At 40.4% G+C, this 14029-nt stretch overlaps 1 protein-coding gene across 5 annotated transcripts in view; it reads right to left on the bottom strand.

Annotated features, from left to right (window-relative positions):
- The window catches only part of PIR (pirin), a 90501-nt gene that overhangs the window by 64065 nt on the left and 12407 nt on the right, over positions 1 to 14029 (bottom strand). For all 5 annotated transcript variants that reach the window (XR_009050237.1, XR_009050238.1, XM_057717733.1 and 2 more), the window contains exon 3: positions 12343 to 12435. Coding sequence is in view for 3 of the 5 variants with exons in the window: in XM_057717733.1 (XP_057573716.1) it covers positions 12343 to 12435 (93 nt within the window). In the remaining 2 variants the exon portion in view is untranslated. The remainder of the gene's footprint in view (positions 1 to 12342; positions 12436 to 14029) is intronic.

The following is a 14029-nucleotide window of genomic DNA, read 5'->3' as shown; positions in this document are numbered from 1 at the left end:
CCAAGCCTCGGGACTTTCAAGTTGTTAATCATCTAAAAATATGTCAGGCAACTTTCAAAAGTAAATCATGGGGAACATGACTCATTTAAAGATGAAAATTTACATGGATATCAAAAGAGGGGTTTTTTTGGTTTGGGGTTTTTTGTTTTTTTTCAAATTTTATTTTAGGGAGCAGTTCCAACACTGTTTCTAAAAGACTGAGGAGACTGTTATCTCCCCCTTTTCCACTATGTTTGCTGTGCGGATGTCCTTTCTCTTTTAATACAAAAGTAAACAGCATTTCCCCTATCCTAAATACTGTAAAATCTGAATTAGAGAAGTCTGGCCAACGACGTTTTACCGAGTCCATAATGCCTCTCTTTTACTACTCAAGGCAAAAAACACACGTTTAGCCTTTGGGGAAAGAAAAATCAGAAACCGAGGAAACTTTATTTACTACCTTTTATTTCTGCTAAGTGCTGTAAATGCTACACTGAGACCTTAAGGATCAATTAACGTCTGCAGAGGATTAAAAAAAAAACTCAGGCAGTACTTTGAGAATTGACATGATCCAGATGATTTTTTAGGACATTACATAATCGCAAACACCTGGAGAATTGCCGTGGGTGGTTGACGGAATTGGGAGTGTTATGTTTAAACTCGAGAGTTGCATGTGTCTAATTAGGTAAGAAATCTGTAATTTGAAACAGGTGTTTTCTGAAGGGACTTGATGTGCTTCCTGGTCCTGCTGCGTCCTTTCCTCCTCCTGGTCCTCAACTTTCCACGAGTCTTTACTAAATATTTGTGCTTCCTTGTCAGTTCTTATTTGTTTGTGTGTTTGTATTTGGAAAGAGAAAGACACAAACCCACAACGGTAAGGAAAGAAAGGCGTCACCTGCAGTATGAAGTTTAGAGAAGGTGTACATCAAGGAGCTATAAATGAATTGTGAAGAATTACAGCACCAAATAGGCTTTGTTTTTCCTTTCTGACTGGTATTTAGGAAGAAGCGTGTCATGACTTCATTCACTCTTTAAAAGAAAAAAGTTATATTACAGATTAAACTCTGTTTTCTTTTAATTTCCACTTGCCCTAGAATGGTGTCTTTTTTTCTACTGGTAGCTGAGTAGGAAAAATACAAAAACAAAACAAAAACACGGGTTGAGGTCATGGCTGATGAGAGAGGCCGGCAAGGAACATCTTGCGTAACTGAAGTGGCTAACTGGTCTTCAAGGACATAAACAGAATGTTTCAATCCATACAATTCAGAACCCAGGTTATTTTACAAAAAAGTTTTTTCTTGAGCAATCACTGAGAAACCTGGAAAATCGCCCCCCCCCACGTTGGCTCATCCAGTCCCTACCCCCCCCCAAAACACCGTCACAAGTGCCAAAAGGTGGCTGCACAAAAGAGGAAAAGATAAGCAACATGGTTTAGGTATTCAGCCAAGGGGCAAACCCAAACCTTTTAAAGTTCTGCTGGGTCCTGTCATGACATTTCCTGCCACAACCCCTCGAGGCACCAATGCTTCTGGGATCGTGCCAACACTGCCTCCTGCTGGCGTGGCCCTGCCCAGGGGAACCACTCGGGTACTGGGGCCCAGGTTGGAATCTGGGCTTTGCACTTATTTACTAGGTGTGAGACGAAGAGTGAAGTCCTTAACTCCTCAGAGGCTCAGTTTCTTCATTTACAACAGGGACTCAGGTAATAAGCTCACCAAGTAAGGCGAGGACTAACCCAGGTGATGTGTGCAAAGCACATAATGAGTGTTCCGTAAGTTCCAGAATCAGCACATTTGCCACATTCCTCGGGCAGAGATCCCGTTCATGGGCCTCCCCTCAAGTCTTCAGTGGAGCTTCCTGGAATGATTTCCCCTGAGAGTCTCATTGTTTGCGTCCTTACTTCGTTCAGGCTTCTGTTCAAATGTCACTGCCTAGGGACTTCCCTGATGGGCCAGTGGTTGGGACTTTGCCTTTCAATGCAGGGGGTGTGGGTTCGACCCCTGGTCAGGGAACTAAGATCCCACACGCCTCTCAGTCAAAAATCCAAAACATAAAACAGAAGCAATATTGTAACAAATTCAATAAATTCTTTAAAAATGGTCCACATCAAAAAAAAGAAAAAACTTAAAAAAAAAAAATCACTGCCGAAGAGAGGCCACCCCCATCTAATTGGTCAATCGATTCACAGCCCTCCTACTCTGTTTCTTCTTCCTAGCTTTTTCACAAAAGGGCACTATATCATATAATTATTTGGTTATTGTTATCACACTTATTGTCTGTCTTTCCTAAGAAAATGCAACATCCCTGAATGCTAGAACATACAGCTGACACTGAAGATGGATGGATGGATGGATGGAAGGAAGGAGAGGGAGGGAAGCCATCTTGTATCTGCATAGCATTTCAGCACTTACAAGGCATATAATCCTGGGAATATATTATTACCTACACGTTACTGATGAAAACATTGTGGCTTAGTGTGATTAAGGTTACACCATTAATAGTAGCAGAGCAAGGACTAAACATTTTCTGTCTCTGAGAATAAAACCATTTTCACTCTCCCACGGTGCCCCACAAACGCTGGCTCCATCTTGGCTGTAACGCAGGTGTTGTGAGCACTGCGCCCACCTTGGAGAGAGCTGATGGGAGCTGCAAGAGGAGCCAGGGCTGCCAACTCGAGGGCTTTAGGTGAACTGCCACCTCTGGCAAAGAAAGGGTCCTTGTGCCACTGTACACAAAGCTGAAAACAGGCCTCAGGATTCCGGGCGAAGTGGAGAAGAGGCTGACGGAGGCACAGGCAGCCCCTGGATCCTGAGATGAGGTGATCATGGGGTCCTTCTTTGGTGTGGACATTGACGAGTTCTACCCAATGATGTCTAACTACAGAGAAATGAACAACTGATTTGAAAGCAATTTTCCTTTTCTATTTTTCTGTTGCTCCCATTTGCAAAAGTCTCCCAAATCTACTAATTTTCCTTTAACTCGGAATAAAATTTCAGGTGTGCACATCAAGGTTCTATGATGATCACATTCCCAAATCTAGCTATTCAGGTAAGCTGAACTGCAAACTCCCTGAGAATCATCCAGCTGCTTCTAGAACCCTGGAGTCAGAAATGCCCTTCCTCTTCAAACCCCACTCAGGATTCAACCCTTTGGGGAATCTCTTCAGACAAACTACCCATGGCTCCCCATGCTGTCAGGCCAGACTTGTAACTGATACCACCTACATCTTGTAAAACTGTGGTCAAGGTGTTCACGTCCATTGTTTCATCTCCCGTGTTATACTGAAAGGGTCTCAAAGGAATGGTTTGCCAGCTTCTAGGATGACCCCAACTTCCCACATACAAAAGCACTATGTCTGCACCCAGCAGGAAAATGGCTAGTTCGAAGCACTGTTGCTTAAGAGTGCCCTCTGCTGATCCTTACGATGGGTGCTCAGTTTTTCTGTAACAAAGTCAGTTCTTGCCAAACCAGGGATACGTCTTGCTAAAAGATCCAGTGATAACTAACTGCTTCTTCTAGCCCCAGCACATTGTCTCTGTTCAAAGACCACGTGTCCATATGGCGGGCTGACCTCCAGTCTTCAAGGGAGGGGCTTTGTTTTGGTGTGGAAGGGACTTTTTCTGTCCAGCAGTCTCTAGTTAAAAGCTGCCAAGGCCAACACCCAAGAAAGAAGGGCCTGAAACGCTCCTCCGCACACATGGTCCTGGGCAGGCTTGGGGCTCACAGGGCTCTTACAGAGACGGAGTTAAGGGAATCATGTCAATTTCCCTTTCAATATTTTCTTAAAATTCCATTATAATAATATTTAATTTAATTAAGCAGCTGACACCTTTTGGTGGGTGATTTCTTATTCCAGATTCATTCATTGGAAGGATTTAATTTCTGAAATTTTCAGTGAATGTGTTCATGGCACTTGATGTTATTGGGCCATAGTTCTTGGGATTCTGGACTTCAAGAAGCAATAAAACCTTTTATAATAAGGGCGGGGGGTCTGATACAGGGATGCCAATTTTTGTCTTTCATCTTTTAAATAAACTTTTTATTTTGGAATATTTTTAAATCTCTTTTTATTTCATTTCAGCCTGCACAAGGGAAAGTGTCCTCACACACTCATAAACAAGAAGTCAGAAAGCACTCAAAAAGAACACAATGATTATCCCTTCCCTACCTTCAGGGAACAACCAGTAACTCCAGCAGGGGAACCAGCAGGGGAACCAGTACGGAAACATGCAGCTGAGAGAAGCAAATGCTAAAGAGAAGTACAATAAATCCCGCTGGAAACACAAAAGAAAGATTAATTCTGATGAGGATGAATCTAGAGGAATGGGGGAATAATTCATGGAGGAGACAGCCCCCCCAGCTGGTCCTCAAAAGACTGAAATCTTGGGGAAAAGCTGGGGTGGCTGGGGCAAAAAGGTATATAGAAGGAAAAGAATCTTTAGGTTGTAATAAAAGGTCATAAGTAACTAAAGCAGCATTTTGTTAATTATCATGTTATTCCTAGATCATGAATGGTCTCCTTGAAGCTACAAGAAGTTAAATGATTGCTCAAGTATCTGGACAGTCAACCAACCCAATCCAGTTCCTCATTATACCAGAAGTTCAAAGGGGAAGTGAGAGCATTACTTTGCACTTTGGGGCAATAAAAAATCCGGGTCCCTGAACCATGAAGGCACTGGATCCCACACTAAGTTACAGAAAGAGTCTGAGGTGTCACAGTTTGAGGATCTGTGTCACCCATGCAGTCTCACTTCAAATGCTATGAACATGTCAGTGTATTGAAACACTATCAGATGTACAGAATGGGAACTTTGTTCCAGGAGTGGGAGCATGGAAGAGTGGACATGTGCGGGCCTGGGATCAGAAGGGCCCACCTGCCTTGTATGGGCTGCGAGCTTGGCAAGTCACCATTTCTCTGGTTTCTGTCTCCTCATCGGTAAAATGGGGCGCTAACAATTCCTACTTTCCAGGGTGGCTGTGAGGGTGAGAGGTAACACAGAGAAAGTGCGTGAAGCTTCTCAGAAAACAGGTTGCCAGTATCACTGCATGCAGATTTCCTCTGCATTTAATCCTGTGGGGTCAGGCGTTTCATTTGAAGAGTCTCCTGAAGGATAACTCTGAAGAAGCTTTGCTGAACATTGGGAAGAAGCTTTTTGTCCTGTAACGATCTATGTTGATTTATTTTGGATGTTTTTAGTCTCACTTAAGCAGCCCCTCCAATTTGTCTACTAAAGAACCCTAGGAATGCAGTCTCTCAGCCACGAATGGTTTCTGCTTGTAATTGTAATGTGGGGTGGGGCAGATGGGGAAATTGGTTGGGAATTTATTTAGACTGCTTTCGCATGAAACTGCTACTTCCCCTCATATGACCTATGCTGGGAACCGTCCTGGGCACTGCAGGACATTCAGCGGCATTTCTGGCCTTTACCCACTAGATGGCAGTAGCGCTCTCCAGTTGGTATAAGCAGTAAGGTCTCAAGAAATAGCCACAAGACCCTGTGTGGACAAAATCACCCCCAGTTGAGAAGCACTGACATAGTCTAAAAGCCAGACTTTCAGACTAAAGATAGTTCTAATTTCAAAATGACTGCATTAACTTGGGAGTTTCAGGATATAAATATTGGCCATTCATTTATAACTAGAGCTCGAGCTTGGCTTTGAAGGCCTTCCCCAATGATGGCCCAACCTACAGCTTGAGATCTCACCCTGCCCTACACATCCAATTTTTAGGTCTGACTAAACTACTCCCTGTTTCTAGTTTATCCCCATACTATGCCCTCTACTTTTTCCTCTGCTATGCAGACAGTCATATCTAACTTACCCCCTGCTATCCAAACAGTTATATCTAACTTATTCCTTAAGGTTTTACTAAATGGTTAACTTTTCCCTGAAACCCTCCCAGACCTGTTAGAAGTGCTAGCTTCTCCCTCAGAATGTGAAACTTCATCAGTTGGACCTCTCTTGTTCCTCCTTAATCATTTTCTAACTTTCTTGCAAACTGGAAATCCTCTGCCCCCTCTTGTAAACTCATGTGCGCACACAAACACAATTTTAATTTCCTTTTGGACAGGCAACATGTTGGAGAGGACAAAGTTGTGCTTTCTAATTTGAGCACTCTTAAATTTCATGGCACCTCTAATGGTGAACAAATGTTTCCTAGAGGAAGCTGCCCCTAGGTCATACCCCACCCCCACTTCCACTCTGGCAAATGTTATTAGCTTATCTGGTTGACTGGAATAGAACAAAAACCAGGTGGATTTTATGTGGGGAAGGCAGACCCAAGATGAAGGCCTCAGCAAGAGGCCCTGGAGAGCAAGTGAGTGCCACAACCTTCACCAACCATGAGAGCACTGTGTATCCTCAAATATGGCATGTGAAGAGAGAATTTTTAAAATATCAATATTCTAAACAACCGATACACATAGTTCAAAATTCTAATGGTACAAAGAGGAAAAGAGGGTTAGAATGAAAATTAACTCTTTCCAACTCTCCCTCATCACCCAGCAACCTTCCCTGGAAGGTACATTACCAACTTCTGGGGTATCCTTTCAGAGATAATCTAGGAATACCCAAGAATCAAAGTATAAGTGGAAACAACCCAAATGTCCATCAAGGGATGACTGGATAAACAAAATGGGACACAGCCATACAACGGACTATCAGCCACCCATAAAAAGGTTCTGATACAGGCTACAACATGTATGAGCCTTGAAAACATCATGCTAAGTGAAAGAAGCCAGTCTCAAAAGACCACATACTGTATGATTCCTTTTATATGACGTGTCCAGAATAGGCAAATCCATAGAAACACAAGTTTCAGAGGTTGCCAGAGGTTGGCAGATGTGCTAATGCAGAGTGACTGCTAACGGGTGAGGGCTTTCTTCTGGGGGGTGATGAAAATGTCTGGAATCAGTGGTGATACTTGCACAATATTATGAATATACTAAAATCCACTAAATTTTCAAAAAAGCTTTGTAAATATGTATTTGTATCTGTCATTTTTTTTCTCTCTTAAGCACCATTTTCTTTTGGTATTGCTACATAAATTTTGTGACTTTGTTTTCTTTGCGTCAGTGTAGTCTGTGGAAGTCATCATTCATTCAGATAGTCCACCCTCCCCACAATAAATAATAAACCATTTTTGAAAAAGAATAAAGGTATAGCCTTTGCTCTTTATACAAATCCTACATTCTGCCATAATGGTTTTATACCTTGCCTCTGTCGCTTTCCAACTATTATGGAGATTATTCTTTATCAGGACCTATCAAGCTGTGACATTCTTCTAACAGCTGGGTAGTACGTCATTGTATGGACACATGTATGTAAACTACTAGTTCTCAACTGGGGGCAATGTGGTGCCGCCCCTGCCCAAAGTGGACAGTGGGCAATATCTGGACACATTTTTTGCTGTCACCACTGGAGGTAAGGGGGTGCTACTGGTATCTGGTGAGAAGAGGATGGGGATACAGCTAAACATCCTACAATGCACAGCCCCCGCAGCAAAGAATGATGCACCCAAAATGCCAACAGCGCCAAGGGTGACAAACCTTGATTTAAACAGACCATGATTCATGAAAATTTAAATTATTTATATCTGCTTTTATAAATAATGTTGCATAATATTCCAGCTTCCAGATATATAATAATTTCCTTGCATATAATCCCCACATATATAATCATTCCCCTTTTATTTTGGATACTTTGTTTCTTTTTCTTTTTTTTTACTTTTTAATACTGCACAGGAAGAAACATTGTATAACAAGCCTCTGTTCTTATGCTGCTTTTTTTTTTCCAGAAAATTATTAGATTCCTAGAAGTAGGATAACTGAGTTAGGAGAATAACCTTTTGCCCTGGAATTATATGGGGTTCTTATTGCTATTATAAATGGGATTCCCCCCCCCCCATTATATCTGGCTATTCCCTTTGTGCAGGAAAGTGGTGATTTTTGCATAATTATTTTCTATCCAGACATCAAGTAATAGGTTTTGGTTGATGTTCTTAGCATGGTGGTGTCAAGGGGTGCCCTAGGGTGGGGGTGGCTTTAGCTTCCTTCCTATAACCTGTTACCATCACCCCCAATTCATGCCAAATAAATGTGTACAGTAAAATCCAAGTGCTACACTGTAACCATAACTTCAGGACAAGTCCTGTGCCCTCCGTCCTCCTCCAATCACATCACCACCCAAAGCTGGATGCAGCCACCGTGGGGTTTCCTTTTATTAGCATATTACCTACAAATAAATAATATGTCCTCCTCCTTCTCAACAGGTGTCTTATTAATAGCATCAAAGCTTCCAGAATCATTCAATTGTATGGTGCTGGTAGACACTGGCATCTTTTTTCTCATAGTAACAGGAACATGTCAATACCTCCATGTTAGAGATGAAAGAGGATGTTCCTTGAACGATAGAGCCTTTCTGATGTTTAGAAAATATCCTTTCCTAGTTTTCCTAAAGTATCTTTTTTTTCTTTCCAGAATGAATTTTAAATTCAATCAAGCTTTTTTTCCCCCCAGCTTTGATTCAACAATGGTATGGTTTGGGTTTGAAAGTGCAATGCAAGTTAAAAAAAAAAACAAAAACAGGCTGCATGGGAGATGGGAGGTGTGAATTACCAGAACCCTACCCTTCCTCTCGAGGTATTGTTCAGAGGCTGCATGCAAACATTGCTGGCTGCCAACCAGTAAACATGAGCGTGGCTTTCCTGATGGGCACACCCTTGGAAATAGAGCAGGTTTGTTCGCTTGAACAAAATCAAAGAACCTGCTGAGGCTTGTAATGAAAAACTTGATGAAACATTTCTAAGCCCAACTATAGACAGAATGGACCAGACCATCCTCATACCTCCCTGTGAAGCGGGCAGGACAGATACTCCCAACCATTCTTCAACTGAAGCAGTGGTGACCAACCACATTGGTTTCCCCAGTACCGACAGTTTCCCAGGAACATGGGCCTTTCAGTGCTAAAACCTGGAAAGTCCCAAGAGTGTAATTTAAAGGATGACTTTGAAAGGCACAAAATGCATTTCTTCTCTCATGGTAGTGAAGGGGGTTCAACCTGAAGCACTTCTCTTTCAGGCGAAACTAAACTTGGGCAGGGCGTGGAGTAAAAAGGAAGAGTGCCGCACATTTTTTCAGATGGTTCTTTGTTTCTGAGCATACCGAGTTGCCCTAAACAAATCAAGATATCAGGCCCGACCAGAAATAGGTAACTGCAAAATTGTTCCACCCTTTACCACTCAGCCTTTCAAAACAATGTTCCCGGGAGGCCAAACTCCAGGCAGGAAATACTGAGTGCATTTTCCCCTTTGTCTTGGGACCACCAGCTGTGCCTCCTCCAGGGCCTTCCTTCTTCCTCAAGTTTTATGCAAGTTTTTAATAGAAAATATCTCAATATCCAAACTGAAGAGTTAAATTTTAAGAAATGATTAGCCATTAATTTAGTAAAATCAGGTTCTTGCTCTTAGCTCATAGAGCTACAATATTTCTTGGATAAAGAAGATGCAGTACAGGGGCTTCCCTGGTGGTGCAGTGGTTAAGAATCCGCCTGCCAATGCAGGGGACACTGGTTTGAGCCCTGGGCTGGGAAAATCTCACATGCTGTGGAGCAACTAAGCCTGCTCACCACAACTACTGAGCCTGTGCTCTAGAGCCCGCGAGCCACAACTACTGAGCCCATGTGCCACAACTACTGAAGCCCGTGTGCCTAGAGCCCGTGCTCCACAACAAGAGAAGCCACTGCAATGAGAAGCCCGTGTACCACAATGAAGAGCAACCCCAGCTCTCGGCAACCAGAGAAAGCCCACGCGCAGCAATGAAGACGCAACACAGCCAATTAATTAATTAATTAATTTTTAAAAAAAGAACAGCTTAGAAACAAAATCAATTAAAAAAAAAGAGATGTGGTACATATATACAATGGAATACTACTCAGCCATAAAAAAGAATAAAATAATGCCATTTGCAGCAACAACGTGGATGGACCTAGAGATTATCGTACTAAGCGAAGTAAGTCAGGAAGAGAAGGACAAATACCATATGATATCATTTATATGTGGAATCTAAAATATGACACAAATCAACTTAACTACGAAACAAAAACAGACTCAGACATAGAGAACAGATTTGTGGTTGCCAAGGTGGGGGTGTAGGAGGGGTGGATTGGGAGTTTGGGGTTAGCAGATGCAAACTATTATATATAGGATGGATAAACAAGGTCCTACTGTAGAACACAGGGAACCATTTTCAAGATCCTATGATAAACCACAATGGAAAAGAATATGAAAAAGTGTGTGTGTGTGTGTGTGTATCTGAATCACTTTGCTGTACAGCAGAAATTAACACAATTAGATGAGCAGTTCTCAAACTACAATGTTCATAGCAATCACTTGAGGATGTGGCTAGGATGTGGATTCTGATTCCTAGGTTGAGGTAGCACCTGAGATTCCAGGTGATACCACTGCTGGTTCACAGATCACACTTGAGATAATAAGAATTTTGCAGAATAATATTCTCCACATTATTTCATCATGCAACATTATTAGTTTAAAAAATACAAGCAGGGACTAAACAATACATTTAGTTCTATTTTATATTCATGTTATATTCATAATTTCATTTTCTTTCAAAATATAAAATGCAAGCTCTAATATTTTATTCCAGCACAGCACTGACTCATCTTGCACAAAGCCTATTTTGAGGATCACTGATCTTGATAACACATGCATTATGTTAACATGCAGTGCATGCTCATATTTCTCCAGGAATAAGAAAATCACCGATCCAGGGGGTCTATTCCATCTTTGCAGAAGGAATTGTTAAAAAGGTCTTCTTTCTATTGGGTTGTATCTGTGCTTTGTATCTAAAGGTTTACCTTTGGGGGCATGCAAAACAAGCCTAATCCCTGTTAACACTATTTCAACTCCTATCACTGAAAAGGGCCTGACTTCCTTAATATATAAAGAGCATTTACAAAACAATAAGAATAATACCACCAACCCAAAAGAACAAAATAGGCCAAGGATAGAAATATGTATGGTAAAAACATGTTTAAAAATGAAAAGATAACCAACCTTGCTCAGCTGTGGGATGGAGTGGTGAGAATATCCTGATACCAGAAGCAGAAGAGCACAGTAGGGAGACCTGTTCCAGGAGCTGGATCAGAAGCCAGCATGGGTGCAGGGGAGGGGGAAAGGCATGGCTTCCATTATTGCTGTAAAGCAAGGCAAACTGGCCCCAAAGTGGTCACAGAAAAGAGAACCGGAAGGCAAATGGCTAAGTGAGGAAGGGAAACCGGTCCAACGACCTTAATCCTTCATACTGTTTCCCGAAGCTTCTAGGCTTATTCTATTTTCACATGGCTGTGATTAACTCTTTATCTGTCCATCTTTTACATCCTTAACTACAAAGCATACTGGAGGCAAGCAGGGCTCACACCTTATTCTTCGTTAGCCTCCCTCCCTCTGCCTCTGCCCACTCTCCCCAACACACAAACACACACATCCCAACATACAAAAGATCACCTGACACCATGCCTCCATGTCACCAGATATCAATAAATATTTACTCATTAAGCAATGGGCTTGACAAACACACTAAGCCCTGGTCTGTTTCCTTAGAATACGGGTTTTCCTCAGGGAGCAGATGACTAAACTTTGTTAGGAACTGTCCCTACATTTTCCCCACAATATATGTGTGTGTGTAGAATGGGAATCTTCGAAAGTGCCTCAATATTATATTACACATTCTTATTTTCTCATCGAACTAAAACTGAAAACTAAGTGTGCAGCAGAATTCCTATAAATTTTACAGTTAAATTTATAAATGTATATATCTGGCCGTAAAATCCTCATTTTTAGGCCATGTTCTGTTTTATTCCCTCGAATCTATAATTCCTTACAACTGAGTTAAAATACTAATAGTGTTGATTGTCCTTTGAGGTTTAAAATATTCTATTACATGAGATTAAACAATTCTGAAAATTCTTGAGAAGCAGGTTTTTATATAAAAGTATTTTAACCTCACCTTAAGTTGTTTCTTCTATCTCCAATAAATTATTTTAATATATATAAATATTTTAAGAAGCCAATTCTTGTTCTTTATTAACTGCTCAGATAGGAACGTCTCCAGTGGCACAAATTCAAAGATGAAAAACAATAAATATTTAAACTTGAATATGCTTCATGTAAAATAGATATTACAATTCTATTAACAGCCAGTCTATAACTAGGAACTTATAAATTAATTTTCTTGCCCATTATTCATTGCTTCTAAATTTGAATTTTCTGTTTGAAGCAATTAGTAGTTTCAAGAACAGAGGTAAATTTTAAAATACACACTTTTGCAGTCAAATTGTTTTACTTACTGTTTCAAAACCTCGGTGTGGGTGATCAGGAAATCCACCCGGTCTACCGCCTTTAAATTCATCAAACAGTAAAAATGGATCCAGATTTTTTAACTGAAATAAAAACAAAATCCAGCAGATTAGATGTGCCTTTTAAGCCATGCTACTTGGGGCTACATTCATGAACAGATCTAGCAAACATCATTTAAAATGATTTGGCTAATGAGCAACTTTTTGCAATGCAAGTTGCTGTCAGGAAAGAACTCCTTATACACACACACACACACACACACACACACACACACACAGATTCACTAAGTTAAACAGTTGACATTTTATGAGAAGTGGACAAACAATTCATGGGTTTTGTCCTGAAGGTGATTGGTTTTAATCAGGTTGACATGATCAGATCTAGAAAGATATGTGGAAGATGGTCTGGAAAAGGAAGAGATGCGAGGCAAAGAGAATTTAAAGGTGATTTCAACAGTCTGGCCAAGGACAAAGCCCAGTTCTAAGGCAATGGCGGTAGTGACAGAGAATGGGAAAAAGAAACAGCATTAGATCACTCCCAAATTTCTAGCTATGGGGCCTGGGAGGATGGTAGGGCCATCCAGAAGCACAAGAAACATAACAGAAGAAGCAGCCTTTGAAATAGCCATGGTGACTTCATTCTAGGACGTTGAGTTTGAGATATGTATATAAATTTTTATATAAATAGAACTATGAATATTCAGTGTCCAGTATATTGTGTAAAAGCTAGATGGCAACTGAAGATAACTCTTGAGCCCAAACGAGAGGTAGAAACAGATCTGGCTGTCATCAGCATATCTTTATGGTTGTCTTGGTTATTCTCGGTCATTTGTTATTCTATACAAATTTTAGAAAACTTAAAAAACGTATACAAACAAAAATGTTGGACTTTCAATTGTAATTGCTTTGAATCTATGGATCAATTTGGGAATAAATGACATTTATACAATATTGAGTTTTCCTATTCATAAGCATGGTTACCTTCATTTATGCAGGTCTTTGAAAATGTCTTTCAAAAGGATTTATAATTTTCTCCATACAGATTTTGCACATATTAAATATTTTTTCTAACATACTTTTATGGCATTGTAAATAGTATTTTTATTGAGGTATAATTGACATATAACATTATGTTAGTTTCAGATGTACAAGGTAATGATTTGATATTTGTAAATGCTGCAAAATGATCACCACACTAAGTTTAATTACCATCAGTCAGTATACCGAGGTACAGAAAAAGTTTTTTTTTTCTTGTGATGAGAACTTTTAAGATTTACTCTCTTGGCAACTTTCAAATATGCGTACCATAATCTGTTGAGTTTCTATGTACTAAAAACAAACTACTAGAAAGAAATTTTTTTAAAAATCCCATTTACAATTGCATCAAAAAGAATAAGATTCCTAGGAATAAATTATCCAAGGAGGTAAAAGACCTGTACACTAAAAATTATAAGACATTGATGAATGAATGTGAAAATCACACAAAAGGAAATGCATTCTGTTATAAAATACCCATATTACCCAAAGCATTCAACACAACCCCTATGAAAATCCCAACAGCATTTTTCATAGATATAGAACAAACAATCCTATAATGTGTATGGAACCACACAAGACCATGAATAGAACCAAGCTGGAGGCGTAACACTCCCTGATTTCAAACTATATTACAAAGCTA

The sequence above is a fragment of the Hippopotamus amphibius genome, chromosome X, assembly GCF_030028045.1.
Source record: "Hippopotamus amphibius kiboko isolate mHipAmp2 chromosome X, mHipAmp2.hap2, whole genome shotgun sequence".
In the NCBI taxonomy this organism is placed as follows: Eukaryota; Metazoa; Chordata; class Mammalia; order Artiodactyla; family Hippopotamidae; genus Hippopotamus; species Hippopotamus amphibius.
Note: the sequence above shows the minus strand (reverse complement) of the source record. Positions and strands in the feature narration are given on the sequence as shown.